The 26,444-nt window shown below is 53.0% G+C and overlaps 15 protein-coding genes across 15 annotated transcripts; 8 read left to right on the top strand and 7 right to left on the bottom strand.

The window, feature by feature from the left end:
• Positions 1 to 169: 169 nt before the first annotated feature.
• SNOG_12919 (hypothetical protein) lies at positions 170 to 1,201 on the bottom strand (the record flags this gene model as incomplete). Its single annotated transcript, XM_001803084.1, has 3 exons — positions 170 to 379; positions 533 to 843; positions 1,174 to 1,201. 3 exons carry the CDS (start codon positions 1,199 to 1,201, stop codon positions 170 to 172), a joined length of 549 nt encoding a protein of 182 aa, XP_001803136.1.
• A 965-nt stretch (positions 1,202 to 2,166) lies between these two features.
• SNOG_12918 (hypothetical protein) lies at positions 2,167 to 2,719 on the bottom strand (the record flags this gene model as incomplete). Its single annotated transcript, XM_001803083.1, has 2 exons — positions 2,167 to 2,457; positions 2,537 to 2,719. The coding sequence occupies 2 exons, from the start codon at positions 2,717 to 2,719 to the stop codon at positions 2,167 to 2,169; spliced, it is 474 nt and encodes a 157-aa protein (XP_001803135.1).
• Positions 2,720 to 3,621: 902 nt separating this feature from the next.
• On the top strand, positions 3,622 to 5,087 carry SNOG_12917 (hypothetical protein; the record flags this gene model as incomplete). Its single annotated transcript, XM_001803082.1, has 2 exons — positions 3,622 to 4,388; positions 4,445 to 5,087. The coding sequence occupies 2 exons, from the start codon at positions 3,622 to 3,624 to the stop codon at positions 5,085 to 5,087; spliced, it is 1,410 nt and encodes a 469-aa protein (XP_001803134.1).
• Positions 5,088 to 5,131: 44 nt separating this feature from the next.
• SNOG_12916 (hypothetical protein) lies at positions 5,132 to 5,356 on the bottom strand (the record flags this gene model as incomplete). Its single annotated transcript, XM_001803081.1, has 2 exons — positions 5,132 to 5,182; positions 5,300 to 5,356. The coding sequence occupies 2 exons, from the start codon at positions 5,354 to 5,356 to the stop codon at positions 5,132 to 5,134; spliced, it is 108 nt and encodes a 35-aa protein (XP_001803133.1).
• A 709-nt stretch (positions 5,357 to 6,065) lies between these two features.
• On the top strand, positions 6,066 to 8,137 carry SNOG_12915 (hypothetical protein; the record flags this gene model as incomplete). Its single annotated transcript, XM_001803080.1, has 3 exons — positions 6,066 to 6,241; positions 6,293 to 6,842; positions 6,896 to 8,137. 3 exons carry the CDS (start codon positions 6,066 to 6,068, stop codon positions 7,979 to 7,981), a joined length of 1,812 nt encoding a protein of 603 aa, XP_001803132.1. The 3' UTR covers positions 7,982 to 8,137.
• Positions 8,138 to 8,346: 209 nt separating this feature from the next.
• Positions 8,347 to 9,554, bottom strand: SNOG_12914 (hypothetical protein; the record flags this gene model as incomplete). Its single annotated transcript, XM_001803079.1, has 2 exons — positions 8,347 to 9,135; positions 9,210 to 9,554. The coding sequence occupies 2 exons, from the start codon at positions 9,552 to 9,554 to the stop codon at positions 8,347 to 8,349; spliced, it is 1,134 nt and encodes a 377-aa protein (XP_001803131.1).
• A 1,184-nt stretch (positions 9,555 to 10,738) lies between these two features.
• SNOG_12913 (hypothetical protein) lies at positions 10,739 to 11,557 on the bottom strand (the record flags this gene model as incomplete). The annotated part of the gene is made up of 6 exons (XM_001803078.1): positions 10,739 to 10,792; positions 10,939 to 10,980; positions 11,048 to 11,077; positions 11,139 to 11,162; positions 11,355 to 11,420; positions 11,480 to 11,557. The coding sequence occupies 6 exons, from the start codon at positions 11,555 to 11,557 to the stop codon at positions 10,739 to 10,741; spliced, it is 294 nt and encodes a 97-aa protein (XP_001803130.1).
• A 4,631-nt stretch (positions 11,558 to 16,188) lies between these two features.
• Positions 16,189 to 17,006, top strand: SNOG_12912 (hypothetical protein; the record flags this gene model as incomplete). Its single annotated transcript, XM_001803077.1, has 3 exons — positions 16,189 to 16,390; positions 16,597 to 16,676; positions 16,725 to 17,006. The coding sequence occupies 3 exons, from the start codon at positions 16,189 to 16,191 to the stop codon at positions 17,004 to 17,006; spliced, it is 564 nt and encodes a 187-aa protein (XP_001803129.1).
• A 178-nt stretch (positions 17,007 to 17,184) lies between these two features.
• Positions 17,185 to 18,090, bottom strand: SNOG_12911 (hypothetical protein; the record flags this gene model as incomplete). The annotated part of the gene is made up of 11 exons (XM_001803076.1): positions 17,185 to 17,202; positions 17,257 to 17,274; positions 17,341 to 17,370; positions 17,426 to 17,452; positions 17,511 to 17,540; positions 17,608 to 17,631; positions 17,687 to 17,716; positions 17,780 to 17,809; positions 17,864 to 17,881; positions 17,935 to 17,958; positions 18,013 to 18,090. The coding sequence occupies 11 exons, from the start codon at positions 18,088 to 18,090 to the stop codon at positions 17,185 to 17,187; spliced, it is 327 nt and encodes a 108-aa protein (XP_001803128.1).
• A 545-nt stretch (positions 18,091 to 18,635) lies between these two features.
• On the top strand, positions 18,636 to 19,238 carry SNOG_12910 (hypothetical protein; the record flags this gene model as incomplete). Its single annotated transcript, XM_001803075.1, has 2 exons — positions 18,636 to 18,758; positions 19,101 to 19,238. The coding sequence occupies 2 exons, from the start codon at positions 18,636 to 18,638 to the stop codon at positions 19,236 to 19,238; spliced, it is 261 nt and encodes an 86-aa protein (XP_001803127.1).
• A 317-nt stretch (positions 19,239 to 19,555) lies between these two features.
• On the top strand, positions 19,556 to 20,617 carry SNOG_12909 (hypothetical protein; the record flags this gene model as incomplete). The annotated part of the gene is made up of 1 exon (XM_001803074.1): positions 19,556 to 20,617. One exon carries the CDS (start codon positions 19,556 to 19,558, stop codon positions 20,615 to 20,617), a length of 1,062 nt encoding a protein of 353 aa, XP_001803126.1.
• Positions 20,618 to 20,937: 320 nt separating this feature from the next.
• On the bottom strand, positions 20,938 to 21,132 carry SNOG_20138 (hypothetical protein; the record flags this gene model as incomplete). The annotated part of the gene is made up of 1 exon (XM_001803073.1): positions 20,938 to 21,132. The coding sequence occupies one exon, from the start codon at positions 21,130 to 21,132 to the stop codon at positions 20,938 to 20,940; it is 195 nt and encodes a 64-aa protein (XP_001803125.1).
• Positions 20,986 to 21,594, top strand: SNOG_12908 (hypothetical protein; the record flags this gene model as incomplete). The annotated part of the gene is made up of 2 exons (XM_001803072.1): positions 20,986 to 21,108; positions 21,412 to 21,594. 2 exons carry the CDS (start codon positions 20,986 to 20,988, stop codon positions 21,592 to 21,594), a joined length of 306 nt encoding a protein of 101 aa, XP_001803124.1.
• A 630-nt stretch (positions 21,595 to 22,224) lies between these two features.
• On the top strand, positions 22,225 to 24,434 carry SNOG_12907 (hypothetical protein; the record flags this gene model as incomplete). The annotated part of the gene is made up of 5 exons (XM_001803071.1): positions 22,225 to 22,324; positions 22,394 to 23,454; positions 23,515 to 23,652; positions 23,700 to 23,798; positions 23,848 to 24,434. The coding sequence occupies 5 exons, from the start codon at positions 22,225 to 22,227 to the stop codon at positions 24,058 to 24,060; spliced, it is 1,611 nt and encodes a 536-aa protein (XP_001803123.1). The 3' UTR covers positions 24,061 to 24,434.
• A 529-nt stretch (positions 24,435 to 24,963) lies between these two features.
• On the top strand, positions 24,964 to 26,105 carry SNOG_12906 (hypothetical protein; the record flags this gene model as incomplete). Its single annotated transcript, XM_001803070.1, has 3 exons — positions 24,964 to 24,994; positions 25,065 to 25,314; positions 25,382 to 26,105. 3 exons carry the CDS (start codon positions 24,964 to 24,966, stop codon positions 26,103 to 26,105), a joined length of 1,005 nt encoding a protein of 334 aa, XP_001803122.1.
• Positions 26,106 to 26,444: the final 339 nt, after the last annotated feature.

Genomic DNA, 26,444 nt, shown 5'->3' with positions numbered 1-26,444 from the left:
GGTTCGTTCATGGTGCTGCTTACGCGGCGATCATATCGCTCCAACAAAACAGGTATTGTGAGAAGTGGTGATGGCGACTATGCGACGCTGTCGCAGTGCTATCATTTCTGTAGGCGGCAGGAGATCACTCCGTTCAACTTTTGCACGTGTCGCGACCCCGAGGCTGGGCTCATGATGTTGAGTCATCATGGCCTGGGCGCCGCTTACGATATACCTTTATCGGACGTGGTAGCACAAGAGATGAAGCGCAAAGCTGCAGTCCTTCTGCTGCAAGGAGCTCATCGAATGAGGTTTCAGGACGGTACTGTAGCTGATTGAAGTTTTGAAGGAAATGAGGCGCCTTCTGTGGGCGAATAGCTTTCTCGTACGAGTCCCAAGTCTGTAACTCAATGATGAGATAGCCACCAGATGACAGAGACGATGCACATTTCCGAAAGAACGTTACAAGACCTTGGTCAAGATGTTCCAAGTGGATCCACTTTATGACCTGGATGTTCTTAGATCACGCCGGCAAACGAGGCGTTATACTTACACTTAAGGCTAGGATCACGTCGTAGGGACCTGAGCAATCTTGGTCAATCGCCCAGTCCGCGGAATGAAAGCGCACACAGGGCCATGACGAATGGGGCGACGCGAAAGTCGAGCCGCGCAATGCGTCGTTTTGCGGCTCAATGTAGCCATGGTCGAGCACGGCGGACATGGGAAACCAGTCGACGATGCGCTCAGAATCCTTTGTCGGAGGCCGCGTCCGCGACGCGCGAAGCGCAAGAAGCTTGTTGGCTTGTCCAACGAGTTTCGGGTCAATGTCTACCCCAGTGACTGAAGCAGCGTGGAAATCGAAGGCTGTGAAATGGCCAATATCAGCGTCTCAAGAGGTATAATCGCTTGCAGCACACGGACAGGGGTTCTCGTTTCGCTTACCTAGCTGACAAGTTACGCCACCCGCATTGCAACCGATGTCTAGACAGTGCTTGGCAGTGAACAGATTCGGAACTAGGTCTCTGGCGATCAACTGGAGTCTCGGGTCTACGATATGGATGGCTGATCCTGCAGGCCTCGCTGGGCCGCTATAGTCTTGGACTGCAGTCAGTGGAAGAAGCAGGGCAGCAAGTGCCGCACAGCGTCGGCTTGGAGGGCGAATCTCGAGATGAGCTCACTCTGGATATGACATACCACTATAATTGCCCCACCGCGTAGCCATGCTGGCAGTAGAGGGGAGAGTGATGCAGCCAAAGCGCAGATGGTGTCGGCGGAAAGTTCCTGAGCGTCGGCCTGCTAATGAGCGCGGTGGGCAGGTGACGATGTGATTGATGCGCAGTCGAATAGCGCAGAGAATGTCTGGACGCAGGTGGGACGGGCGGTGAATGATTGACGGTGAATGGTGGATGGCGTGGGCCTAGCAGCGGCAGGTGCCTTCCAGGCTTGTCGAGGACGCAGCTTGGAGCTAGTACCAACCACACTCAATCCTGACCGCAGAATATCTCGGTCCAGGAGAGAGAGATGCGCCGCAGCGAAGGATGAGCGAATTCGGAGATGCAACCGCGCAGGGTAGTACCGCGAATGAACGGCTCAAGGGTGTCGTAGTGTACCTGCGTGGGCGACCGAAGCAGAAACAGAGACGAAGAAATCAATAAGACTTGCACTGCTAGCGCTATAGCGAGTGCAAGGATGCCGTGACACTGTTTATCCAGATGCGAGACGAGGACCCAGGTACACCGTGCAGCCGGTCGACGTGTGGTGATGCTGTATGGCAAGCGACCAGAGGTTCAGGAGCGAGTGCAGGATATGTCACGGGACATGGGGGAATGCTAGTGCTGCAGCAGAGTGGGTTGCAGGCTGTCAACACCATCTAGCAGGACAGTACACAACGCAACAATAGCCATGGTACTGTGGACGACGATCCACCGCCGATGGTGTCTTGGTGTGCATGTCCCGATCCAGGGCATCGCTCGAGGCACAGAAGAAGGACACACAGATTGGCTTCCAGGGCACAGCGAGCGCTGCTTGTGCGGCTAGCGTGGCAGCAAAGAGTGGTTGATGTAATTGCGCCTCCTCCTCACCAACTGCCGCCCATATGAAGCTCCTGGTCATGTCGTCGCGACGTTCCACGATCCCATGACCATGACGGCCTGTTTCAATCTCCGCCCACTCTGTCTGCGTGCACCCTCAGGCTCCCGATGGCGGTGCGCCTCCAGGCAGTCCAGACAGCCCAGGCGGAGGCCCACCCACGGCCAGCAAGCCACATGCCACATGCGAGCCCTGGCGGCTGTGACCGTTGCCAATACTCAGTCCGGCTCCCAGGTGGAGGCAGACGTGTCTCACGTCGTTGATTGTGGTGCATGAGGGCACATCCACAAGCCCGGTAACAGGACCGCCTCCTGACTGGTCTCTTCGCCGGCGTTTTTGGGGCCTCGTCGATGGCGGGCCGGGGACTGATGACTGAGGGACCAGGCCGCGCTGCGAGTGTCCATGTCAGTGTGCAGCAGCCCGCCAGCCCAGCCCGCAGAGGGAAGACATGCCAAAAATCGCCGTCTACCCGCTGCCGCCGCGCTGCTGATTGGCACCAGCCTGCAGTTGACAGATCAAGCGATCGAGCAAGCCATCCTTTCTGCTTCGAGCGCCGGCCGCCCTCGCAGATGCTGGGCAGCCTTCGCAATGCTACCTCCGCTCCACGGTGCCCGTCGACCGAGTTACGTGGTAATCTGGCATATTGCTCCATATTGGCTGCGGTCAGGTTACAGTGTGCGACCCCTGGCCCGCCTTGATTCAATCGACCAAGTTTCGCAGGCACGTCTGTTTGTCTTTTTACCCGGCCGCGAGCCTATTCGGCGACGCCCCACGAAAATACAGCCCGCCAGTTGGGCCACGAGAGCTCATGTTTCGGAGCAATGAGCGCTGCAAGAGGCCCGCTGCTGCACATGCACGCGGCGCCTGTTGAAGAAAGCAAAACAGTGGGTGCTGCTGCAACACAAGGGCCAGCATCACCCTGCCAGCACCGCGAACACCATCACAACCACCACCACCGCCAGTAGCATCTACCCCCATCGCCCACCGCCAAACACGCAGCCCGCGCTACTCTATCCAGCACCGCACATCGGTCACGCCAGCCTGTTTCTGTTTCTGAACCTGGGGATCTTGCCCTGTCCGCCAAGCATCCGGATCCACGCAGCGCGCAGCTGGTCCTAGCTGCACTTATCACTTTCCTGGCCTATTTTATGCTCCGAGCCGGCTACTCTTGACGGTTGTTGGCGCGAGGCTTGCAAGTGAGCAGGGTGTGGCGGGCTAATCCCCGTCTGCATCCTGTTCACTTCCCGGGTGCCGTTGTCTTAGCATGTCTGAGCGCCTCCGCCTAACGTCGACGTAACTGAATTGAAGCGTCCGTACGGCGATCTGGCTGCTGGCGATCCAGATAGTCCAGGGTCGCTACAAGGGCACTCTGAACTATAAACCTCTCACGCCGCCACACTCGAGGCAGTGCCCACATTCCTGACGTTCCTGTCCCACACTGCACGACGCCCTGGCGCTCCCAATCTGTGAAGGAGCCTCCGAACTGAACACAAGTGTTGGTCCCAATGCGGCTTCGTGCATCGTGTCCAGCTTCGGGCAAATAATAATACACGCATGTCCCAACCACCTCCACCTCCGCCGCCGTCGCTCCCTCCATCCAAACCACCTCGCTCAGCTTCAGATATGACTGAGACTCAGAAACTTCCTCACTTCTCTCCGCCCGGCTTCCACGACTATCCCCACCGGCGATTACCCCCGCCAGTTCTGCCGCCGCTGGATATTCCGCCAGACGCTGTACCACCACGCACAGATTACCAATTCCGCTCACCCAACAACCAACTTCCCTCCATTCACTCAGGACTGCCACCACGCCACGATCAGTATCAGCCTTTTGCCGCCCATAGGTCAGCTGCGCCAGTAGAGAAACTTCTCCTCGCAAATCCATATACCCCACCTCGGTCCGACCCGCCTTATTCTCCCCAGCAATATGGCCCTTCCATATCTCCTCGATCTGAGTTCGACAGCAGAGGTCCAAGACGCTTAACCGAGCAGCGATATCCATATGAAGAATCCCGGCACATACAGCATCATCCCCACCACGAACAGTCCTACTCTACCCTTGCGTCTCCAGTCGAACATTCGCAGCAAAGATCGTATGGTCCGATCCCTTCACCAGGCTATACGCCTAGCTATGCGTCGAGCAGTACTCCATTCCGAGGCTCGATAGGGTCACATCCCCAATCACAGCGCGGCTCTGTAGCGGCTCCCTTGGGATCGGTAGCGTACCCCGATCCCTCCACGACAGGACCTCCACCCCGGAAACAGTCTCGGCCTATCCCATTACCTGGGTCCATACCGCAGCCTGTCTACAACGAGCAACTGTAAGCATACCTCGCGTCTAAATAAGGAAACAAAACCCGGCTGACACGACTGACAGGAATCTAAACTACGAGCTTCGCGTGCGACAGCAGCCTATCGCTGCCCGAGCGTGTGGCTTTGGAGAGCGCGATCGACGCGTAATTGATCCTCCGCCAATCATTCAGCTACTAGTCACAAACCCCAAGACAGGCGTAGCAGAACAGGAAGAGCTCAGGTACTCGCTTAACGTCGTGCATTGCACACTCTGGAACGCGGAAGGTACTAATGAGGAGACTGCACTTATCCAGCCTGATCGACGGACGACACGGAGATTGATGGGGCAACTGGTGGCTTCGCCGTCGGTGGCCAAGGACGAGCATGACGTCGAGGGCTGCTTCTTCTGCTTTCCAGACTTATCTTGTCGTACGCATGGCAAATACCGGCTGCGTTTCGTTCTCATGCGCATTGACCCTATGAACCTCCACGTTGGGGGCTTCTCACCGATCCTCACAGAAGTGCTGAGCGACGTCTTTACCGTCTACACGGCCAAGGACTTCCCGGGGATGCGTCCAAGTAGTGCTCTCACACGGGCACTAAAGCTGCAAGGCTGCAACATCCAAGTGAAGAAGGGCAACGAAAAGGCTCTCGCTCGCAAACGTCTCACGGCCAGCCAGGAGCACGACGCAGAGGACGAGGACTTGAAACGACGGCGACGAGAGTGATACACCATCTCAATATCTCTTACTCCATACCATCCTATTCTTACCTATGGCATATCACCGACAGCACGGGGCGGCGCAACTGGTATTTCGACTATCTGAAGCATTTTTCACAGATATCGATATTTTGCATATGACGACCCTTGACGAACGAATCTCTCATTCTCACCTTCTGGCAAGCGGCGGTATTATCTTGTTCTGGAGCGCACACGCACACGTTTGGTGCGTTGGGGCCTCTGCAGCCCCGAGAGGGCAGCCGCGGTGTAATGCATTTTGAATCCTAGCAGCGCTCTACATGCACGATACCATTTTGATAGCTTAGCTTTTTGTATTCCGTAGCAGATCCGATAATAGAACAATCAGACTCTGGACACATTTTGGGCGATGTCGTTGCAGTGACGTAGGCATGACTGTGTCAGGCAACCTTTCACTAAACGCAATATCTCTCACACGTTCTAGAGACAGACAGCGTTCCAAGACGACAAGCAATTGCTTGACATGAAGTCAAGATAAGGCAGGCCGTCAAAGGAAAGGTTCCCATCGAAAGCCACGACCTGGGCAGCCCCGCCGCCAATGCCAATGCGGCGGCCCGCGCTAGCAAGTCGGCGAAACAAAACTTTGTAACCGCGTCACAACTTTTCGACTTTCCTTCCTTCCCCTTCCCCCAAACCGCAAATACAGCCATAATGAAGTACGTTCTCGTATCCGGAGGCGTGATTAGCGGCGTGGGGAAGGTGAGAGGCGCATTGCTGTGTTTTTGATCTCTTAGGGCTAATGTGTAAATGCAGGGCATTATAGGTAAGCCGAGAGTCGCGTGGGCAGTCGAGTACACGTTCGAGCGGCATGAAGTGCCTATAGAGCTTTATTTGGCCTCGAATTACATTCGGGCTACTGACTAAGCACGCTTCGCTCGAGTCTTGCTGCTCACCCGCACAATGATTGCAGCCAAATGGCAGCCACGATTTGCAGACACGGCAACAAATGACTAACCAGACGCGTCACAGCCTCTTCGACGGGTCTCCTGCTCAAGACGATTGGCCTCAAGATAAGTCATGCGAATTGGTACGCGTCTGGCTCGTACTGACATGGCTTTACGTCTCGTCTATCAAGGTCGACCCTTACCTCAATGTCGATGCGGGGACTATGAACCCCAAAGAGTACGCCCAGTCCGATTCATAGGCTCGAATCGGCATACTAAACAACCGCAGGCATGGCGAGGTCTTCGTGCTGTCCGACGGCGGCGAAGTCGATCTCGACCTTGGTAACTACGAGCGCTACCTCAACATCACCCTCACTCGCGACAACAACATCACGACCGGCAAGATCTACCAGCACGTCATCGAACGCGAGCGCAAGGGCGACTATCTCGGCAAGACGGTGCAGGTCGTGCCCCACATCACAGACGCGATCCAGGAATGGATACAAAAGGTCGCGCGGATACCCGTTGATGACACTGGCGAGGAGCCGGATGTGTGCATTATCGAGCTGGGAGGAACAGTTGGCGATATCGAGAGCATGCCGTTCATCGAGGCCATGAGCCAGTTGAGGCGGAGAGCTGGCAAGAACAACTTCATGCAGATCCATGTCAGCTATGTGCCTGTCATTCATGGAGAGCAGAAGACGAAGCCGACGCAGCAGGCGATCAAGGCGGTGAGGAGTAATGGTCTGATTCCGGATCTGGTATGTCAAGACTTAAGGAGAGACGAAGAAAGAAATGCTTCGGACCGCTGGCTGACCACATTCAGATCGCTTGTCGATGTGAGCGCGAGCTTGAACCCTCCTCTATCGAGAAGATTGCACACTTCTGCCAGGTCGATACCGAGCAAGTAGTAGTTGTCAGGGATATGCCTTCCATCTACCAAGTCCCCATGCTCCTCGAGCAACAGAGACTCATTCCTATGGTCCGCCAGTTCCTTGACCTCGAAGCCCTTCACATCTCCCCAGCCATGACGGACAAGGGCAACAAGATCTGGGAACAATGGCAATCCCTCACCAGCCACGACACCCGATACCACGACCCTGTCACGATCGCACTGGTGGGCAAATACGTCGAGCTGCAAGACTCGTATCTGTCGGTGGTGAAGAGCTTGGAACACGCCACTATGCGCTGCAGGAAGAAGCTCGATATCCGCTGGGTAGACTCGGACCACCTCGAGCCCAAGTGCCAAACCTCAGACCCTGCCAAATACCACACCGCATGGAACGAAGTCGTCAAGGCTTCTGGCATTCTTGTCCCCGGCGGCTTCGGCCAACGCGCCACCGAAGGCATGATCGCAGCCTGTACCTGGGCGCGCGAGCACAAGAAGCCCTATCTCGGCATCTGCCTGGGCATGCAAATCGCCGTCATCGAGTACGCACGCAACGTGTGCGGCATCAAGGACGCAACATCTGAAGAGTTCAATGGCGACGCAGCCAACAAGCTCATCATGTTCATGCCCGAAGTCGACAAGACCACCATGGGCGCTTCAATGCGTCTTGGTCTCCGCCCTACCCTCTTCCAAGAGGGAAGCGAGTGGTCCCGTCTCCGCGCGTTGTACGCCGGCAAGACCGAGATCCTCGAGCGCCATCGCCATAGATACGAAGTCAACCCGGACTACATCGACACGCTCGAAAAGGGCGGGTTGACATTCGTTGGCAAGGACGAGGCGGGCGTGCGAATGGAGGTGGTGGAAATTAAAGACCACCCCTGGTTCGTGGGCGTGCAGTTCCACCCCGAGTACCTGTCGCGCGTGCTGGATCCCAGCCGGCCGTATCTGGGCTTTGTGGCTGCTAGTGCGGGCATGTTGGAGGAAATCACCAAGGACTATCAGCATGGGGCGAAGAATGGGATTGGAGCTGAAGGCATTGCGAATGGGGTTGCGGGGTTGAAGGTTAACGGCGAGCCTGCGAGTTTTTAGGGGCGGACGACGGGCCTGGGTGATGCATAGAAAAAGAAAAGGACATATGGATGGAATCAGGATGGAGTTTTGTGTGGCATTTGATAGATTGGGCTTCGGCTTTGCTGGCATGTGTATATGTCTTGTTACCTGCTAAATAAAACGACTGAACGATTGCCTGCACGCACTTCATGATGGTATCGATAATGCCTTCGCCAAATTCCTCCTGCACCTTGAAAATGCTGACGCCCCGTACGCCTATGAATGCTCGCCGTCCCATCCCATCCCATCCCATCCCATCCCATCCCGCCTCCCCGGTGGCTTTCTACACCGGCTTGACAAACGCTGCATATCGTCAGTAAAGGCGTCCACCAAACGACTTCATTTCACTTCAACTTACTAGCATCAATCTGCACAATTCTCGGCAACGCCAGCCTGACCTTATTCCGATACAGCGCGGGCTGCTGTCTCTGCAGTGGGTTCCCCTCAAAGTAGACCGTCTCGAGCTCCTCCTTGTCCCCCAGCTCCTTCTCGACCTCCTGGAAACTGGCCAGCTTGCAGTTGCTCGCCCAGAACTCTGTCAGGTGCGTGAGCCCGTCCAGGCCGGAGAGGTGCTCGATGGGATTCGCGCTGATGTCGATGACGCGCAGGTTCTTGTTTTCTGAGAGGCCGGAGAGCGAGGTGAGCAGGTTGTGGGAGATGTGCAGTTCTTCGAGGGAGGTGAGGGAGGAGAGGTTTGTGATGGAGCGCAGGCGGTTGGACTGGATGCTCAATATCTTCAGGTTGGTCAACGTGGACAAGCCGCCTATCTCCGTGATCTTGTTCTTTCCCAGCCACAGCTCCTCAAGGTTCGTCAGCGTCTCGAGACCGGTTATTTCGCGGATGCGATTCGCGCCCAGCTCGATTTGGCGCAGATTTGTCAGCCCTTCGAGGTTCTCGATAACGCTGATTTTGTTTTGGACGAAGTAGAGGTCTTTGAGCTTGGTCAGGTGGGCGAGGCGCTTGATATGTTTTATCTTGTTGAAGGAGAGGTCGAGGGAGACGAGGTTTGTGAAGGCGTCGAGGCCCTTGATGTGCGCGATGAGGTTGTCGTAGAAGTCGATTTCGGTGAGGGAGGGGGCGAGGGCGGCGGGGATGTCGATTGCTTCGATTTTGTTTTGGCGTAGGCAGAGGCGCTGTTGTGGTGGAGTGGGTGTTAGTGGGTGTGGCGGGGAAGGGCAGAGGTTCGTTGTTTGTTTGTGTTGCGTACCTTCATCTGCTTGAAGCGCTCCAACCGCAGCGACGCCATGTCTGCGATTTTGCAGTGCACCAGCTCAATCTCTTCTTCGTCTTCTGGTGTATCGTCGAGCAGATCCTCGTCTGCAGGCAGCTGTTCTGGTGCCGGCCCTTCCTCGTCTGATACCTCCGGGTCGCTCTGAATCTCAACAGTCGGGTCTCTGGGCTCGTCGCTCAGCGCAAGCTTGTCCACTCTTAGCTTCCCGTCCCAGCCATTGCTGTCCCGCGGCTTGTGGTCGTCCTTGTCCTCGTCGCGTAGTTCAGACGTGCCGTTCGCGTCCGGATGGGGTGGGGTCGAGCTCGCTGCGCGGGGCAGCATTTGGTTCGCTCATAACGACGTGTCGTGAGATGTGACACCGAGTGGGCGAGAGGGAGTATGCCGGTTCTTCGCAGCGGGTGTCAAGTCTGGTGACCAGGCTGTGTAATTGAGGCTGCAAACAATGTCTTTGTACATGTGAAGAAGTGACAGCGACAGGCAACTATCGATAAGCTAGTTCCAAACAGGGTCCTGCGGGGTGACGAACGCGCTCAAACTCCACCACTCAACGCGTGTTTCCGTGTTTTTATACGTTTGCACCTATTACATGCCCTGTTGCACACAGAAATGTACAAAGATTGTGTGGTTGCCGCTCAGCAGGCGAGTCCCGACCACCCAGCCAACCATGTTGGAGACTTTATGGTCACGATCACCACCACAAAGACAGACAGGCAGTCGTCCCTTCCATGATATGTTACATGATTCGACATCCATATCTCGCCAGTCTCGAACCCCTGGCAGCTCAAGCTCGTCAGCATGTCAGAAGCCACAGTATCGCTCAGATCAAAGGTCACCTTCACAAGAAAACATGCCTCTTTACGACCAGTAGTTTCATGCAAGGCACCATCATAATCCCTTCATCCGTATTCATCATCATCGCAACACCTCTGCAATACCCAAACATCCGATTACACACATCAAGCCTCTCTTCCGCTCTCGGCTGAGCCCTGTTCTAGAATGGTAGTACCCGAACCGTCGCTTCCTCATCCGATCTTTTGGCGCGTCTGGTATTGAACATGTCTTGAGTACAAGCGACCCCAGGCTGAAAAGCCGCCACCATCGAAGGGGGCAAATCACTCAGCCTCACGACTGCACACCCACTGAAACGGGGACGCGGGTTCCTGCACACCCTCAGATGTTCGGCGTTGGCCTCATGACATTCAGCCACTTTACGATCGCCGCGGGATGACCTCGACGTGCGACGGCCCGTCTCCTCGCCACATCATGGAACGTTCGGGCACGTGACAGGCTGGACAGGGATCATCCACGCTCGAGTCAAGTCAGCCAAGATCGATTCAATCTTGAAGTCGACATGGCTAAAAGCCCTAGGGGGAAAATGTATCACGAGAAATGCATGGAGAGAATTGTTTGAACAAGTATACTGCCTGGTATTGTGTGCTAAGATAGATTCTTCAAAGAACAACCAAGGCTCTATCCTCAGCGCAACATACTTGTCCAATTTTATTTTAATTTTTTTTCCAAAAGTCCCAATCCTGTAACTCCTTAACTGAGAGGCTTTCCTGATGAGTACTGAGAGGCGGCTAAGAAAGATGGAGGTGCTGGCAAGGTTGTCACCATAGCATTTATGGCGTTGGACGAGCACCATTCTGGGCTTTTGAAATGAGTTAATACCTAGGCGTTCTCTGTTGGAGGACAGGACACTTACAGCGCGTGCAGCAAGTGCGCTACCAGCCCGAGTAGCCTGCGGCTGCAAAGTTCATCAGTATGTCGAACAACATCTAATAAGTAGTCCTCATAGGACTAAGTAAGCTTACATCGCGTGCAGCAAGTGCTTCACCTCCCGGCTATAGTCATTGTTAGCACACTAATATCTGATAGAATTTCGTTAGGAAGGAGAGTACTTACACGGATAACCTCAGAGGCTTGCGGCTTCAAAGTCTGTTAGTCTCAAACGAAGTGCTTTGGATTTGTGACTGGCATGTAGAAAATGAGGTAATTACATCGCGTTCGGCTACACGACAGCATCGCGGAGTGGGAGGACCGGGAATGGGAACGGGAATGTTTTGGGGCTCCAGGGTGCATCAGATTTGTGGCTAGAAAGTTCGGAGAAGAGATGCTTACGTCGCGTTCGACCACACGACCGGGGGCATAGAATCCCGGGCGGTCAGGGCCAGAGTTGATCTGAGGCTTCAAGGCTTATTAGCTTTGCTCATATATGTACGTCAAGTTGGAGAAGAGATGCTCACGTCACGCTGGATCATCTCGAATGGATGACCGAGGGCGAGGGAGGCAAAAGCCATAGCAAGAATAGTAGAGGAGTGCATGTTTGAATTGACTGAAGAAACAGTGGATGAGCAGGCTATATTGATGTCGATGAAAGTTCGAGTTGGATTGGGAACGACGACGGCGAGGTGGTATAGTTTATATAGACGAAATGCCGCTGTACACAAGCTCTTCACGGTCACGATTTGGAACAGAGCGGCTGTCCGGATACCTCGATTTCCGAATTCCCGCTGTCTTGCAAGGCATCTCGCTGATATTCGGCTTCACTGTGTACTTCCGGTCATGGGCAAAGTCTTGGAAGAGTTGCAGTTGACCTCGCGGCAGTGAGAGCTGGCAAGGGGGGATCAGATACTCGGCGAGATATGTACAATGAGCAAGGCCTTCCCCTCTCGGGCAACAGCTAAAGCTGGGGGTTTTGTCCAATCTGATGTGGCGGAAATCGTGGAGTTGGAGAAGTTACGTACTTCTGCGTCTTGGGGTCCTCCGCGATGTCTTTCTCGGCGCGCCGAGCTGATCTACTTGACATGGCCCTTTAGCTAGTTATCCGGCCGGACGAATCGAAAGATATTGTTATCGCATCTGAAGTTTAGTTTGAAGTTCAGCAATAACTAGGTAGCACTGCTATCCTACTGAGTGCCCTCTGAACGCCCAATGCATCTTTCCGGGATGCGGTTTCCGGATGGCCCTCTAGATGTTACATCACTGATATTGAAACCAACTGTATATCCATTCGCTGACTCAGTATCCAACAGCTAGCACCGACTAGAACTTAAGAAGTATGAGCTTACCCTGTCCAGCCCGTTGATCGACAGTGTGGTAGGACGCATTGGAAGTTTGACGATACAGAGCTAGTATCAAATCAAGCGATGAGGCTAGACCTTCTGCGTTTCAATTGCTGATTTACTCCCTGAATCATTCTGATAGTGAAGCAGTTTGCCTCTTGACACAAAGGTATGGTTATTTGCCCTAGAAAGACCTCCAAATCGTTCAAGGTTGACGACAGGATACAGAACAGGATCTTGAGATACACTCGGCTCTCCGGTATGGGCTCGCGATCTTGACAGGCAAGGAAGGTAGGCCTTGGACTTCAAAAGTCTTGGTAATACTAGCATGCTTGCTCCCAGGGTGGATGTTCCACAAGGAGGCTGCGCACTGCACCATTCCGAGGCTGTCCGCTGAACAACCTTGCAGAGGACTATCACTGCCATCTTTCTGAGCACGCAAGTGTTGGCTGTTGATTGTGAGTGACACATGGCATGCCGTTCATGAGTGTTACGTATACCGTGTGTTTCTTTGATACGCGGCCGAATCACCTCAACCATTGGTACGGGGACACTTCCCGCATGTCACTCACGGGTGTCAACTACGAACTATGTTGTTATAGCTTAGCCTCACTCTATCAACTTGAATAATCTGTCAACGCTGTGTGTCCCGAGGTCTGAACGTTGTTGAACCGATTTCAGTAATGTCAGATATCTACCATAGTTATTGAGCGTACCATACCCCGTCTTCAATGTACGTGTGTTCTCTGTGACACGGGCCGGTCAAACTACTGGTAGCAGATCTATAACCGAGATTGACCCGTACGGTACCATACCCCCACTGCATGCATACGACGTAACATTGCAGAGATGCGCGAGGAAAAATCGAGCAACTTCGTTTAGCTAATTGGTCGTCTTCTCGACGCTGATCGAATCGGTTTCTGTTCAACCCACCCTTGCTAGTCTCCGCCGTATGCACGTATGCTCGGCACGTAGTAGACTACCGAGATCTTAACTCGGCCCGTGCAACCCTGAATTCCCCGGACTCCGTGGGGAACATGCTTGCAAATGTCTTTCTTTGGGCCATTGTCGTCGGAATCGGTCCAACAACGGTGGTTCACGCACGGTACCTGCCCATGGTAGTTGTTATGATCGTTCGATGTTGGAATGTAGGTACATAGCCTCGCAATGGTGGCACGCATCCCGGTCAGGGAGGTCGATCGGTTGTGATGAGTTTGAGTCCATTGATTGTGCACAAGTATGATGTTTGCATATTGACATGTTGCTGCTTCCCTCCAATAAGATTGTTTAGTGCCGCAACTTCACACCATATGCATCAATACATGTTTGCACTTGTCAAAAGCGTACAGAAGGCGGTTGTAGTATGAAGACACACCAAGACATACTACAAGTCAGGCCGAAGTAGGATCAGTGCGGCCCGAGTCAGACCGAAGTAGAATCGGTAGAGCCAGGGTCAAACCACTATACACACTGTTCAGGATTTCTAAATACCAAGCCCCATCCTGATTAGAGCGGTTGACCAGAAATCATGACTTCGGCTCAGTTGTGTCTAATCATAATTACCATTCACAGGTCTGACGATCTATGCCAATTGACTACCGAGTCTCCCCAACAAGGTAGATAAGCGACGGCTTTTCACAGTGATACGTATTAATGTCGCCACAGCTAGAAGCATGCAGGATGCGGGTTGGGTATCTGGATAGCCTGTGATCCCAAAGGGAAATGCGTGTTCTTTGAAGTTTCTGTGAATTCCGACGGCCACTCCATCGCCACAGTTGCGGAAGTGCCACTGGTCCTATTTTCTACTCCTTTCATCCGCCTCATCGAATTCACTATGGCATCAAAATGTTCAGATGGGCCAAGAGGGGCCGCAAATTTTGCATTGGTTCAACTGTGAATGTATTCATCAACCGTGCCCACGATTTAATTGCACTTTTCTCTATTTTCGTCGAAACGAAACGAGTACTTCAGGTGCTCCTCTCTTCGTTCTGTGACTGGTTAGCCAAGAGCTGTGTTGGTGTTCCGGGGGCTTATTGTCCCGTCGGTAAACCCGTCTAGGTTTGCCGCACACCATCGGTACTTTTCAAGTCAAAAGGATCGCCTTCAAAAGGCAGACTGTTTGACTCGGTTCCGAAATCCGAGGGTTGAGGCTGTCTTATTGGGTGAGAAACTCTGATACTTACTCCCACAATTTGACTAAGGGCTTGCAGCAGCTGATAATCATATTTTCAACAAAACAAACTTTAAGAAAATCTGGGATAGGGTGGTCTGATTGATATGGAAACGACAATAACTAGTAGATAACAGTGCATAGGTATACACTACACAAGTTGAAATAATAGGCCTCAGCACTGACAGGAGGAACCAAGACCCGTGATGTTGTCGGCGTTTCTCAGAGCCCGAATGGACACACACTGCCACACTCCTCACTCTTCGTTCCGCATTGCCACGCAATTACGTGTCAGAGGCCGAGGCATAGACAGGATCGTGTTTTTAGCGAAGTCGGAGCCGCCGAGTATCCAGAGATATGTTCTTTGATCGTTGATCGCCTAGAATTACACAGTACACTCCCTGGATTCGCCATGGATAGATTATTAGCTCTCATTGCATGTAATTGCCAATGCCTGGGGTATAGTCCCATATCGCATTGGCCCGTTTCTCCGATGAATTGGACACGCGTCTATGTTACATGTACGTTAACGTGACCGGACCGTTTTACAGAGAACACGGCGCAGACAGTGTCTTGATCTCAACAGATCTTCGTCGAGATACTACTGTATGATATCACCAATGGTGTTTCGCTCTCAACAGATCTTCGTTCAGATGCTGTGACGACACAAATGAGTACAGCTACGCCATCACACAACTCAACACAGCGATCTCGTTAGGTTATTATCATGGCTGAAATAATAGTTCTCTGGTACGAGGTACAGCAGCACTGCCATATTAAAAGGCTTCGAATACCCGGTACCTCTTCGCTAGATGTAGGTTATAAACATCTACCTAGAGGCCAGACGCTTGCTATAAAAGACGTTTGCAGATCTCTTTATTCAGTTTATGTTCAAATATGTAGCATGAACTACAAATTAAAAGAGTACAACTTTATCGCAACTAGACTATTAACAAATGCTGCGTGTTCTTTGCATCGTGGACGAACTAGCCGTTGACAGCCTCGCCAACACGGAAACTAGTAATATCGCTTTAGATTATAGTTCAGCCCGTAGAATCTGTGCTATGTAGTTTCCAGGGTTTTGTAGTGAGACACTGCTCGGGTTAGTCTTTCCTCGTCGCCTATTGTTCGGCTGGGTCTAAGGACGGCCTGAGTCCAAAGTACGGCATGGTACACGACTTCTCAAGTCTCCTCAACAGCTGAAAGATGCGACAAATTACGCCACTTACCAGATGACATTGCATTGGCAATTGCATGCTAAATACGCTGGTGGTTGGTTGATAGAGAAGGCTCCATGAGCTACCTCAGGTTCATGATACCACAGGTAGCATACATAGTTGGACAGTATTACAATTCAGTGCAAAGCCCTGGACAGAATGTTGTGCGCTCGATGCATCATCGTTCAGAGACGATTTGTACATAGATGAGTTCGGTCACGCTATCATAAACCCATACAGTGGTGGCCTAAATCAAGGAAAATAATTTTTGCACGAGTACTTGATTTAGGCCACCATACCCCGCATGCGCCATGCCCCGAAGTGTGTCGGCTTCCGCCCGAGGCTAGATGGCGCCGACGACATACCAAGCCATGTGTGCAGAATATATATGGTGAGCGGTACGCCAGGTGGCGCACACTTATCACCCCTCGCTCGTGTCCGAGGTCTCAGAACGCACTATTATGATGCTTTGGAAACCCCATACATGATCGATACCAGTCATTATGTTGGGCTGGATAGAAAAACGGCGTCCACGTTCATACATGCCCGTTGGCGACGTTGGCGATCATGAAGAGAAGTCTAGCCTGCGCAAATATCACCGCCTATTCCAGATTACTTTGTGCATCGGACTCACTTTGATCAGTCTTGGTCTCGGATACTTTATCAGAGGGGATAGTGGTCATCTATCGCACAGGGAGATATTCGGTAGGACTGACTTGTCCTCGAAATGTTTCCAGCATTTACTAACGATATATGAGAACCGTTTGGCAATACCAGGAAGACATTCCAACCCAATCCAGTCTTTATGCACTATCCTTTCCAACGCATCTGAGGCAACATGGGAGTCTTTGTCGTTATGTACGTCACTACTGTGGAATCAAACACATTCAAATAGCTAACGATTCTTCTAGCCAACGGCGGTTTTATCAAGAACCCCAGCAATGAGTCGGCAGCATTGGGCGTGTCATTCTATCACCAACTACACTGTCTCGTAAGTCCGCCATCGATTTCACACAAGACAGTTCACTCATTCTCGCAGCACATGCTCCAGTTACAATATTTCAAAACCAAACACGAACTCGCCATATTGCGAAACAACAGCGTCGAGAACACCTTGATAGATACTGTCGGACAACAGAACGTAGTCCACTTGGAGCATTGCTTCGACTACATGGTCCAATCGATACTATGCGCTGCGGACACGAACCTCGAGCCCCCGGATCCTATTCTTGATGAAACCAATGGGTATGGGTTTGAACGAAGTTGCAGAGACCACAAGGGTATTCACAACTGGATGGAGAGGCATGAGTATAAAACATAAAGATATTGGGCTCCTATGGAGTAACGGATAGTGGCTGCTCTAATTTGAGGTACAATGCATTTATCTTTTCACAATATATTGCCAGTATTCTCGGTGGCTGGCGGCTGCCAGGCTCATTTGTATCCACATCTAGGCACTGTCCGTTGCGGCATTGGGAAGCACCTACAGCACGCGCTGCTTATGCATCGGTAATCGGCTGGAAATTGGTTAGCACACTCACGTCTTGCAGCATGCTTCGTTTGGTACTTACAGGGTCTTCCTCCGTACGCTGTGGCTTCGGAGTAAATTAGCTTCACAAGCAATAGATACATAAAGTTGCGGAGGAGCCACTTACGGCACGAGCTGCCAGCTCATCGACATTGACCTATGAAGGTGATCAATATACTAAATTGTTTGCAGCAGGCAAATGGATGACTTACAAGCTCAGGTCCCTCAGTGATCTCCGGCTTCAAAGGATGTTAACTTCACCGAGCGGGTATGTGAAGGCGCAGGCGAAATACTTACAGCACGCGCGGCCACACCATTGGCCTTGGGCTAAGGAATCTGTTAGAACACTGATGTCTGATTGCATGTTTTTTTTCCTCTGGAGAAAATTACTCACAGGGTCATCCTCCGTGACCTGAGCCTTCAAAGTGCGTTAGCTTCGCGATATATCGAAGAGCAAAGGAGGAGATACTTACAGCACGCTCTTCCAAACCATCGGCATCTAGCTGTGAGTTTTGTTAGGGAACTAATGTCTTGTAGCATGCTTCGTCGGAAGCGAAAGTACTCACAAGGGCAGCAGGAGACTCAGTGATCTGCGGCTATCGATTTTGTTAGTACATAGCGTACATTCTTCGTAGAGAAGAGATGCTTACAGCACGTGCTTCTAATGGCTGTGAGGATAGTCAGTGTGCCAGTGTCTAATAGCATGCTTTGTTGTACGTACAGGGTTCTCCTCAGTGACCTGCGCCTTCGAAATATGTTAGTGTACGACAAGTAAGTATGTTGTGTTGGAGTTGCTCACTTCACGTTTCGCCACGTTGTTCGGATGCGCGAGGGCGAGAGCGGCAAAAGCAACTGACAGGATGGTAGAGAGATGCATGTTTGGAATGAGGTGGGAATACGAATTGGCTTGGAGGCAAGACAGGCGAGGTGGACAGGTCTAAATAGACTCATGACGGGCTTGAAGACAAGCCAGCTGGCAGTTATTACTCCGAAACGTTACTGTCCCAAGGTGCGCTTGTCTAGAGATCTTCACACGATTCGGCGGTACTGTCGTTGCACGTAAACGTAAATGTGGCTTGGCATCACGGCGCAGGGCAGACTTAGATACTCGGCATGATAGATACGTACCATAAGCAAGATCTCGTTTTCTTGATCGTCGTGTTTGTTGTGCAGAACGCTTTGGATGGCTGTTTCATATCCATGTGAACGTCTACATATCTCTGCGTCTGATGGTCCTCCGCAGCGTTATTCTTCACACACCGATCGGACGTACCAAGCCAATGTTAGCAGCACTTCTATCCTATCAGGAATTTTCCGCCTCTAATATGCCGTTTGTTCCTCGTATGCGCTGACGAACTAACACACACCAACCTTGGCGAAACGGAACCTAGTAAGGCCGCCGGGATCTTGGCTCGGCCCGTAATGTCTGACATCTGTGGTTTCCAGGAATTCCACGATCTGACATTACAAGCGCACATCTTTCCTGGTCGCCGTCATCATCCTCGACCAAAGATGGCTCAAGTCCAAACACTGCGATACACAGTAGTAAGTGACCTATGGCCGATGGGTTGCTGAATATTGTACCCTAACTGCTAACCGGCACGATTTGTCGCGCCGCTGGTTATAATGCCGACAGTGAATTTTCATAAGGTGGATGTGATGAAGAGTATGTGTTTCGAACCTCGGACAACGCCTACGATTACCGGATCGAGCTCGATCTGTGAGATGTAGTGAACGTGCAGCGCCAGAATCCCATTTCGGGCTGGCATAGGCTGATCCGATCCTACTTCGGTCTAACTTTTTAGTACCTCTTGGATGTCACCTGTGCAGTACCTCCATTCACCAGCACACCTATTACTCGAAAGCTTCCTTCTACCCCAGCACCAGTGGTATATGCCCCCTAGCACTATGCCCAAGTTTTTGTTGAACCGACAGTGGGGCAACTGCTCTCTGGACGAATTGCGTGCTTGCGTGTTTGTCTGCTTTTCTGTCCATACTGCGGCTGATGCCGTCCACGAGCGATGATGTTACATCGCAAGCTTCGCCGAACGCACTAGATGAAAGGATAGGTCTCGGCACCGATAAGGCTGAAACTGCTGACGTATACTTTGCCAACGCAGTTAAGCTTTGCGGAGGTAGAGGCACCTTCTAGCTGGTGCGGTTCCGTCTGCTCGTGTTCGGCAATACTGGTGGAAAATTGCGGTTGTACTGTAGTCTCGCTTAGTTCCTCACTTCAATTATTGCCATTGCTCTTCTTGTGGAATGGGGATGGGCTGTATGATTGTTTATACGTCTGAGACCCGCAGTCCATTCCTGGAATTTGCCTCTCGTCTTTACATGTCATGTACACCGCCCCGAGATTCCCGCCCAGAAAATTCTATGTCTGGTTTCCTCTTCTCTTCCTCAGCTTTCCTTTCACCCTCTGGTATTATCAGACTCTAAATGCTATCCCCATACTGTACCAAAAGACACATGCGCATCCGCCCGCGCAATTCACCACCTATGGCCACTCGGACTGTCCGCTTGAGGTGTCCCCCCAGCTCATCGAAGAATCTACGATAAAGCGCTCTATATGCCGGAAATACTCACCATTCGAGATCAGACGCTGGCGCATCGCAACCGTCACTGCGCAATTCGGTCAACCCAAGGAGCACTACCAAAAAGCATTTCGCACCCACCTTCTCCACGCCTTGATTCATAGTACGGATGTCAAAGTTGTGTGCGATCCGATAGTCGATGACCTATGGAACAAACCCGCCTTCATCCTGCAAATCCTTATGCAGGAGATGCTCAAGCCAGAACACGAGCGTCTAGAGTGGATAGAATGGTTAGATCGAGACACGCTTATCCTCGACCAGTGCCGGCCGATCACGAGCTTCCTGCCGCCCCCAGCACCGCGGCGCAAGCACCGCGAAAATAACCAACAGCGGCCTCTGAAGCCGGAAACGCATCTGCTCGTTACTAGAGACTGGAATGGACTGAACAACGGCATTTTCCTGGTCCGCGTGAATGAATGGGCGGTCAACCTATTCGCTGCCATACTAGCTTTCAGACACTACAAGCCTGACGTCGATTTGCGTTTTGGCGAACAGTCTGCCATGGACCATGTTCTTGGGACTGAAGAGTTCAAAAATAACACGCAGTATGTACCGCAGCACTGGTTCAATGGCTACGAGAGGGAAAGAGCGGACGTGTTTGAGGTACGAGAGAGTGTAGTCGGTATGAAGGAGCATGAGGTTAGGAGGGGAGATTATCTTGTACATTTTGCGGGACGGCGGTATAGAGATATGGTGATGAACGAGTGGGCGGATATGGTGGGCAGAATGGGCGATATTTGGATGGAGAAGAGGGTGTTGAGAAATGTTGATGCGGAGATTGAGAAGTTTTGGGCAGAAGTGCAATGAGGACCAGGCTGAATCAGAAAGTTTGAAGCATATTCTTCAAAAATGCCACGTGAGATGCTACATCCACGTCAGATAGGAGTTCTAAAAAGAGAAAACACAACGAAACCAAGACTCGAGATGTAGCTGGCGTTGCTGAGAGCCTGAATGGATATGGGTTGAATTTTGATGAAGGTGTGGAGACCACGAGGCTCTTCACAAATGGACGGATAGCCACGAGTGAAAGTCGAGCGAGAAATGAGAAGAATGCTGTTGTGGCTGCAGTAGTATGGTGGGGCTTCAATGTCCGACGGCAGTTAGCGATCACGTGATGGGCCAGACTTCTAGATGTCAGGTGAACCCTCCACGTCCACACCCGAGCTGCGCCAGCGATGATCAATTCGAAGCTCAAGTCCCTCCGCATCCTCGGTGACGGGATGATGGCTGGAGGGCGACCCCAGGATTCGCGCGCGGCAGAAGTGCCAGGCGTCTTCCAGACTCTTGCACCTGACTTGGTTCGTGATAGGCTGGTGGTGCATGGCCTTCCGCGTCCGACGGCGGATTAGCCGTGAGGCTATCTGCTCGTCTGCAAGCCACCGGCCTGCACAAGCGGCCGCCCTGGTCGTGGACACCGGTCTCACGCGTCTTCACGACGCCGAAGTGTGTAGACGTGGTGAGTTCCTGCAGGGCCTCGCCGTGGTCAGGTCTTCCCAAGTCACCCGCATTGCGCGAACGGTGGGCACGCCCCGTAAGCACGGTTTTGGCTGCTCTGGATAATGTGCCCTGGGTCTTAATGGCCTGTGTGATGGGCCACTCAGTGCTGGGGCAGCGTGTGCTATTGGCCGGCCGTTAATGGCGTACCCACTCGCCCAGCACCATCAGTGGACGCAGGCAGCGTGGAAGTGAATGTCCTGGGGCCAGGCCGCTGCTGGGCGACCGCTCTGCTAGAGCTCTTTGGTGCTAGAGGCGAATTCAAGCAGCGGTTGGGAGCAACCCCATAAAGATCCCCTGTCCCGTGTGGCCGCGTTCGCACAGCCCCGGTACAGACAGCATCAAGAGCCACCGGCCACGCCGTCGCGCAGTCTCGCATCAGCACTTGCCTTCTTTCTCATCGCAAACACTGTCGCGCCGTCTGCAGGGTTTGAAAGAGAAGGAGATCCCGCGTTGTCCAAATAGGCGCATTGCTGGTGGAGCGCTTGACGGTGAAAAGACGGCGTCTCATTTCCGCCCGCGTTAGCGAACCAGCCTCATCCCAAGCACTGATCCTAACCTCGCTCGCTCGCACCCAAGCTCCCCCTCACACCCTATCCACCCTCCACATTCGCCCTCGCGCCCTCGACCACCACCGTCGACCAACTCTTTGGGACCCCGCGATCGCTCCTTCCATCTCGCGCGACTCCTGCGCAATTGACTGCCGCGCCTTCCAATTGCCAATCCGGAAGCAGCGACCTGTCGAGCGACCCACCCGTCACCGCACCAACGTCAGCTATCATTCCCACCACGCGGCGAGTCCACCACGCGACGACCCAAGGAACGCCCACCTGCATCGCACTGCTGCCATCTGCCATTCACTACGCGCACTTCGTACTTGATCATCGCGCGCCGCCTGCAGAGGCATCTCCTGCGCCATCATGAGTGCCGAGCCCACGATGCCAGCGCCCGTCACCACGGTCCTTCCGACCGCCGACAAGCCCAACTCCACCCTCGCCGCCGGGCAATCAAACGGCACGGGTATGTTGTGCACACACTCAAATGCCGCAGTGCATCATCATGAATGTCTCGACTAACAAATTCAAGTAGGACAGTCATCTGAGACAGACTCGAAGCAAAAACAATCATTACTCGGCGTGCCCCAGGCGAACGACGAGCAAACACCCACCGGCACGGGACTGAGTGGCGCTACTGCGGCAGACGCCGAGAGCATTGGTCGTGGATCGAAGCACTCCAAGCGCAGCTTCATGGGCAAGCGCCGCGCCGGAAGCACCGCCAGCAGCAGGCGTCGCGCTGCCACATCAGAGAAGGCCGCCCAGCCACCTGCGACGCCGGCTTCTGCACAGCGCGAAGGCTCGACAAGAAGCAAGTCCAAGCGATCTGGAGGCGGTCTGCTTGCCTGCCTGCCATGTTTTGCGCCCAAAGAGCACCGGGAGACAGGCGATAACACCCCTCCAGAGAACGCCAAGCAGGCCGCCCCCGTCAAAACCAGCCGAACGTCGCAATCAACACCGGTGAAGAAGCAGGACCCAAGCGCTGCCGAGTCGAGCAATGCAGAGTTTAGCGTTCCTCTTGATGAAAAGCCAGGAAATGGCGATTACTCGAGCGGTGTCGCCGATAAGCCCACTGTAGGTGATGGCACAGTCGAGCGACGGTCCCATGAGACCCGTCCCCAGATAGTGACAAGAAGCTCGTCTAAACGACAGCAGGCAGAGCAAACCTCGCAGTCCCAGCCAGGCACGCTGCAGCCAGTTCCCGTTGATATCCATGTCACACAGCCAACGCCCGGCACCACCCCAGTCCATCCTCGTCCGTCCGTCGAGCAGTCGCGCATAATAGAAGACCAGACCGAAGAGCAGAAACAGCTCGACTCCGACATTGAGATGAAGGATGTGCCATTATCGACAAACGACGTTCACCAGGAGGGTGAGGACCCAGCCACCCAGGCAGATCCCGATCACCACAAGGTCGATCTCCCGCCACCTCCGCCCCTGGAGCAAAGGCAGGATGTTGTACAGAAACAAACTTCAGAGATGTCGGAAGCATCGGAGCCACAGAAGTACCTCCTCGGCCCCATTGCGCCGCGGTTCAAGGGCAAGAAGTGCTTGGTGCTTGATCTCGATGAGACATTAGTCCACAGTAGCTTCAAGGTATGTCATGCATTTGACGCGTTCTTGCTAGATACTGACAAGTGCTAGATCCTACATCAGGCCGACTTCACCATCCCAGTCGAGATCGAAGGCCAGTACCACAATGTGTATGTCATTAAGCGGCCCGGCGTTGATCAGTTCATGAAGCGTGTCGGCGAGCTGTATGAAGTCGTTGTCTTCACCGCCTCCGTCTCTAAGGTATGCGAAGCTCCCAAGCCATGGCAGTTCTCTTCTAACACCTCCAGTACGGCGATCCTCTCCTCGATCAACTTGACATCCACGGTGTCGTTCACCACAGGCTCTTCCGCGAAAGCTGTTACAACCACCAAGGAAACTATGTCAAGGTACGCCACCAATTGTTTCATCTTCGTGACACCAATCTAACTTGGGCAGGACCTTTCACAAATCGGACGCGACCTCAAGGACACGATCATTATCGACAACTCCCCCACGTCATACATATTCCACCCACAGCACGCGGTGCCGATCAGCAGTTGGTTCTCGGATGCGCACGACAACGAGCTTCTTGACTTAATACCTGTACTTGAGGATCTCGCTGGCAGCCAAGTCAGCGATGTCAGTCTTGTGCTGGATGTTGCGCTATGAGTTGAGCTCGGATGATGAGAAAAGCAATCTCTGCGTATACCCTGTTTGCTGCGCCGATATATCTTAATTCCTGGCCGTGCGCTCCATGTAGGAGAGACAGCAGACCGTTGTTTTTGTAATCAAAGCTTTGTAATTTGCATGAAGAGGCGGATCATACAGGGATATCATGGTGGAGAATTCAAGCGCTCCCACACGCCCTGTCCAACCCTGAGGCACAACGAGGTCGGCGTTCCGGTCACTCCCACCCGCACACGAAAGAAAAGTTGTAATATTGGCATCTACCCACACATACCCCATCCATACTTTTCTAGTCCACGCGCCGAGGCGCACTATCAATAACCTGTTTTCCTTTGTAACACGCGATTTCAAGTTAAGCATTGCTGGCGAGGCTCGTCCCACTTCCAACCTCCACGACTGGAGCGTGCATCACTACATCTCCTCTTCCTTTCCTTTTTTTTTTGGCAATCATGGTATCGATTTCGCATATGGGGAGAGTGCAGTGCGGCTTGTGGGGAGGTCTATCTTGTCGATATGTAGTGGTTCGCGCCGTGTAGGCAGTGAAACACAAACTTGTAATAACACACTCCATGCGCAGTGATTTAGCCGTGAAGTCCAGACAACGATGGTGGTAGCTTTCACATGTGACATATCATGACGCTTAGGAGCCGAAATCTTGGCATCCTTTCACATGCAGATGCATGACTCGCACGCCGCCCGTCCCGCACAAACCACAAACGACTGGTCGCCTGCCTGCACCTGGCGAGATCGGGAAGCGTACCACTCTAAACCACGTCTCACTTCAGGATTCCGCTTGCTCATTGCCATATCTAACGTCCCTTCTACATGTCTCGGTGACACGACGCCCCCCAACTGTTGTAACTTCGCTCGAGCACGCTTCACACGATGGAGAAGTACAGCCAATTCCGCGACAAAGGTACGTTCATACGTCACACGTGTATTCTCGCCATGATATGAAAAGCTGACACGAAATGTTGTAGGCACAGCAATCGCGCCCTTCCTCCCCGTCCCGCCCGCGCCTGCGAGTTTCCTCTGGACGCCTGTGTCGGTCACGTTGTTTCTCTGCCGCTTGCCCTTCCTGCTGGGTATATCGCTTATATACTTTTGCTTCTTGGAGTGGATTCCGGTTGGCGGTGGAGGGTTGGGACATGCAGTCAAGTACTGTGCGCTTTGGTTGATGTTGGGGATTCCGGGGGTTTGGTGGGTGGATTTGCAGGTTGATGGGGTGCGGAGGGGGTGAGTTTTCCATTTACTTACACTTTGGTGGGAGGAGCGATTGGGACTTTTGCTAACAATTGTATAGGCAGCTTCACACTTCCGGCGACCACCTCCCCCGCGCCGGCTCCATCATCGCATCCTCGTTCACATCTCCGCTCGACCCGCTCTACCTCGCCGCCATCTTCCAACCAATCTTCACCCGCTCCTACCCACACACCCGCAAAGTCGAGCGCATAACCCTCTACTCCGCCATAAAACTCGCCTTCTCCTCGCCCTCCCTTACACCCCGCGACCCAGCCGCCCTGGTGTCCCTCGCCGACCTCACCGCATCCAACCCCAGCAAAATCATCTGCGTCTTCCCCGAGACGACGACGACCAACGGCCGCGGCATACTGCCTTTGTGCCCGAGCCTGCTCAGCGCCGATGGCAAGACGAAAATCTACGCGGTCAATCTGCGCTACGCGCCGCAGGACATCACAACCCCCGTGCCAGGCCAGTATGTAAAATGGTTCTGGCGCCTCCTACACAAGCCCACGCACCAAATGCGCGTGCGCATCGCTACCAAGATATACAACTCCAAGACGCTGGATCAGCTGGTCAAGGCGGCGGCGAGTGCGAGTGGGTATGATGCGAATATCTTCGATGGGGAGGCGTTTCAGGATGAGGACGGGGAGGTGAGCAGGGATGAACAGGCGGTGCTTGATCGCGTGGGAGAGGATTTGGCGAGGTTGGGGAGGGTCAAGAGGGTGGGGCTCGGCGTGGAGGAGAAGGTGGGGTTTTTGAGGGTTTGGGGGAGTAGGAAGAGGTAGGGTTTGGAATAGAAGGGGAGGGGGTGGTGGTAGTGATGGCCATCATCATCGTGAGCATATAGATTAGGAATATGTAGAAGTAAATTTTACAGCCATGTTGTGTCTCAGCACACAGCGCGCAACGAAGCCATACCTAGCACTTTTGTAAGGAAGCTTTTGGTTCGCCGTGCCATGGGCATTCGGTCGAGAAGATCTTTTGAACACAGGAGCAGGTAAATAACATGTCCACCAAGAGTCGCACTCATAAAGCAGAAGCCTTCGATCTTTGATCCAGCAACAACACATAATACATCCACGGCACTCTTTTGTCTCAACCAACCATGTTCGAAGCCGTCGACG

Source organism: Parastagonospora nodorum (genome assembly GCF_000146915.1).
Source record: "Parastagonospora nodorum SN15 chromosome Unknown scaffold_24, whole genome shotgun sequence".
NCBI lineage: Eukaryota > Fungi > Ascomycota > Dothideomycetes > Pleosporales > Phaeosphaeriaceae > Parastagonospora > Parastagonospora nodorum.
This window is presented reverse-complemented; position numbering and strand designations above follow the sequence as displayed.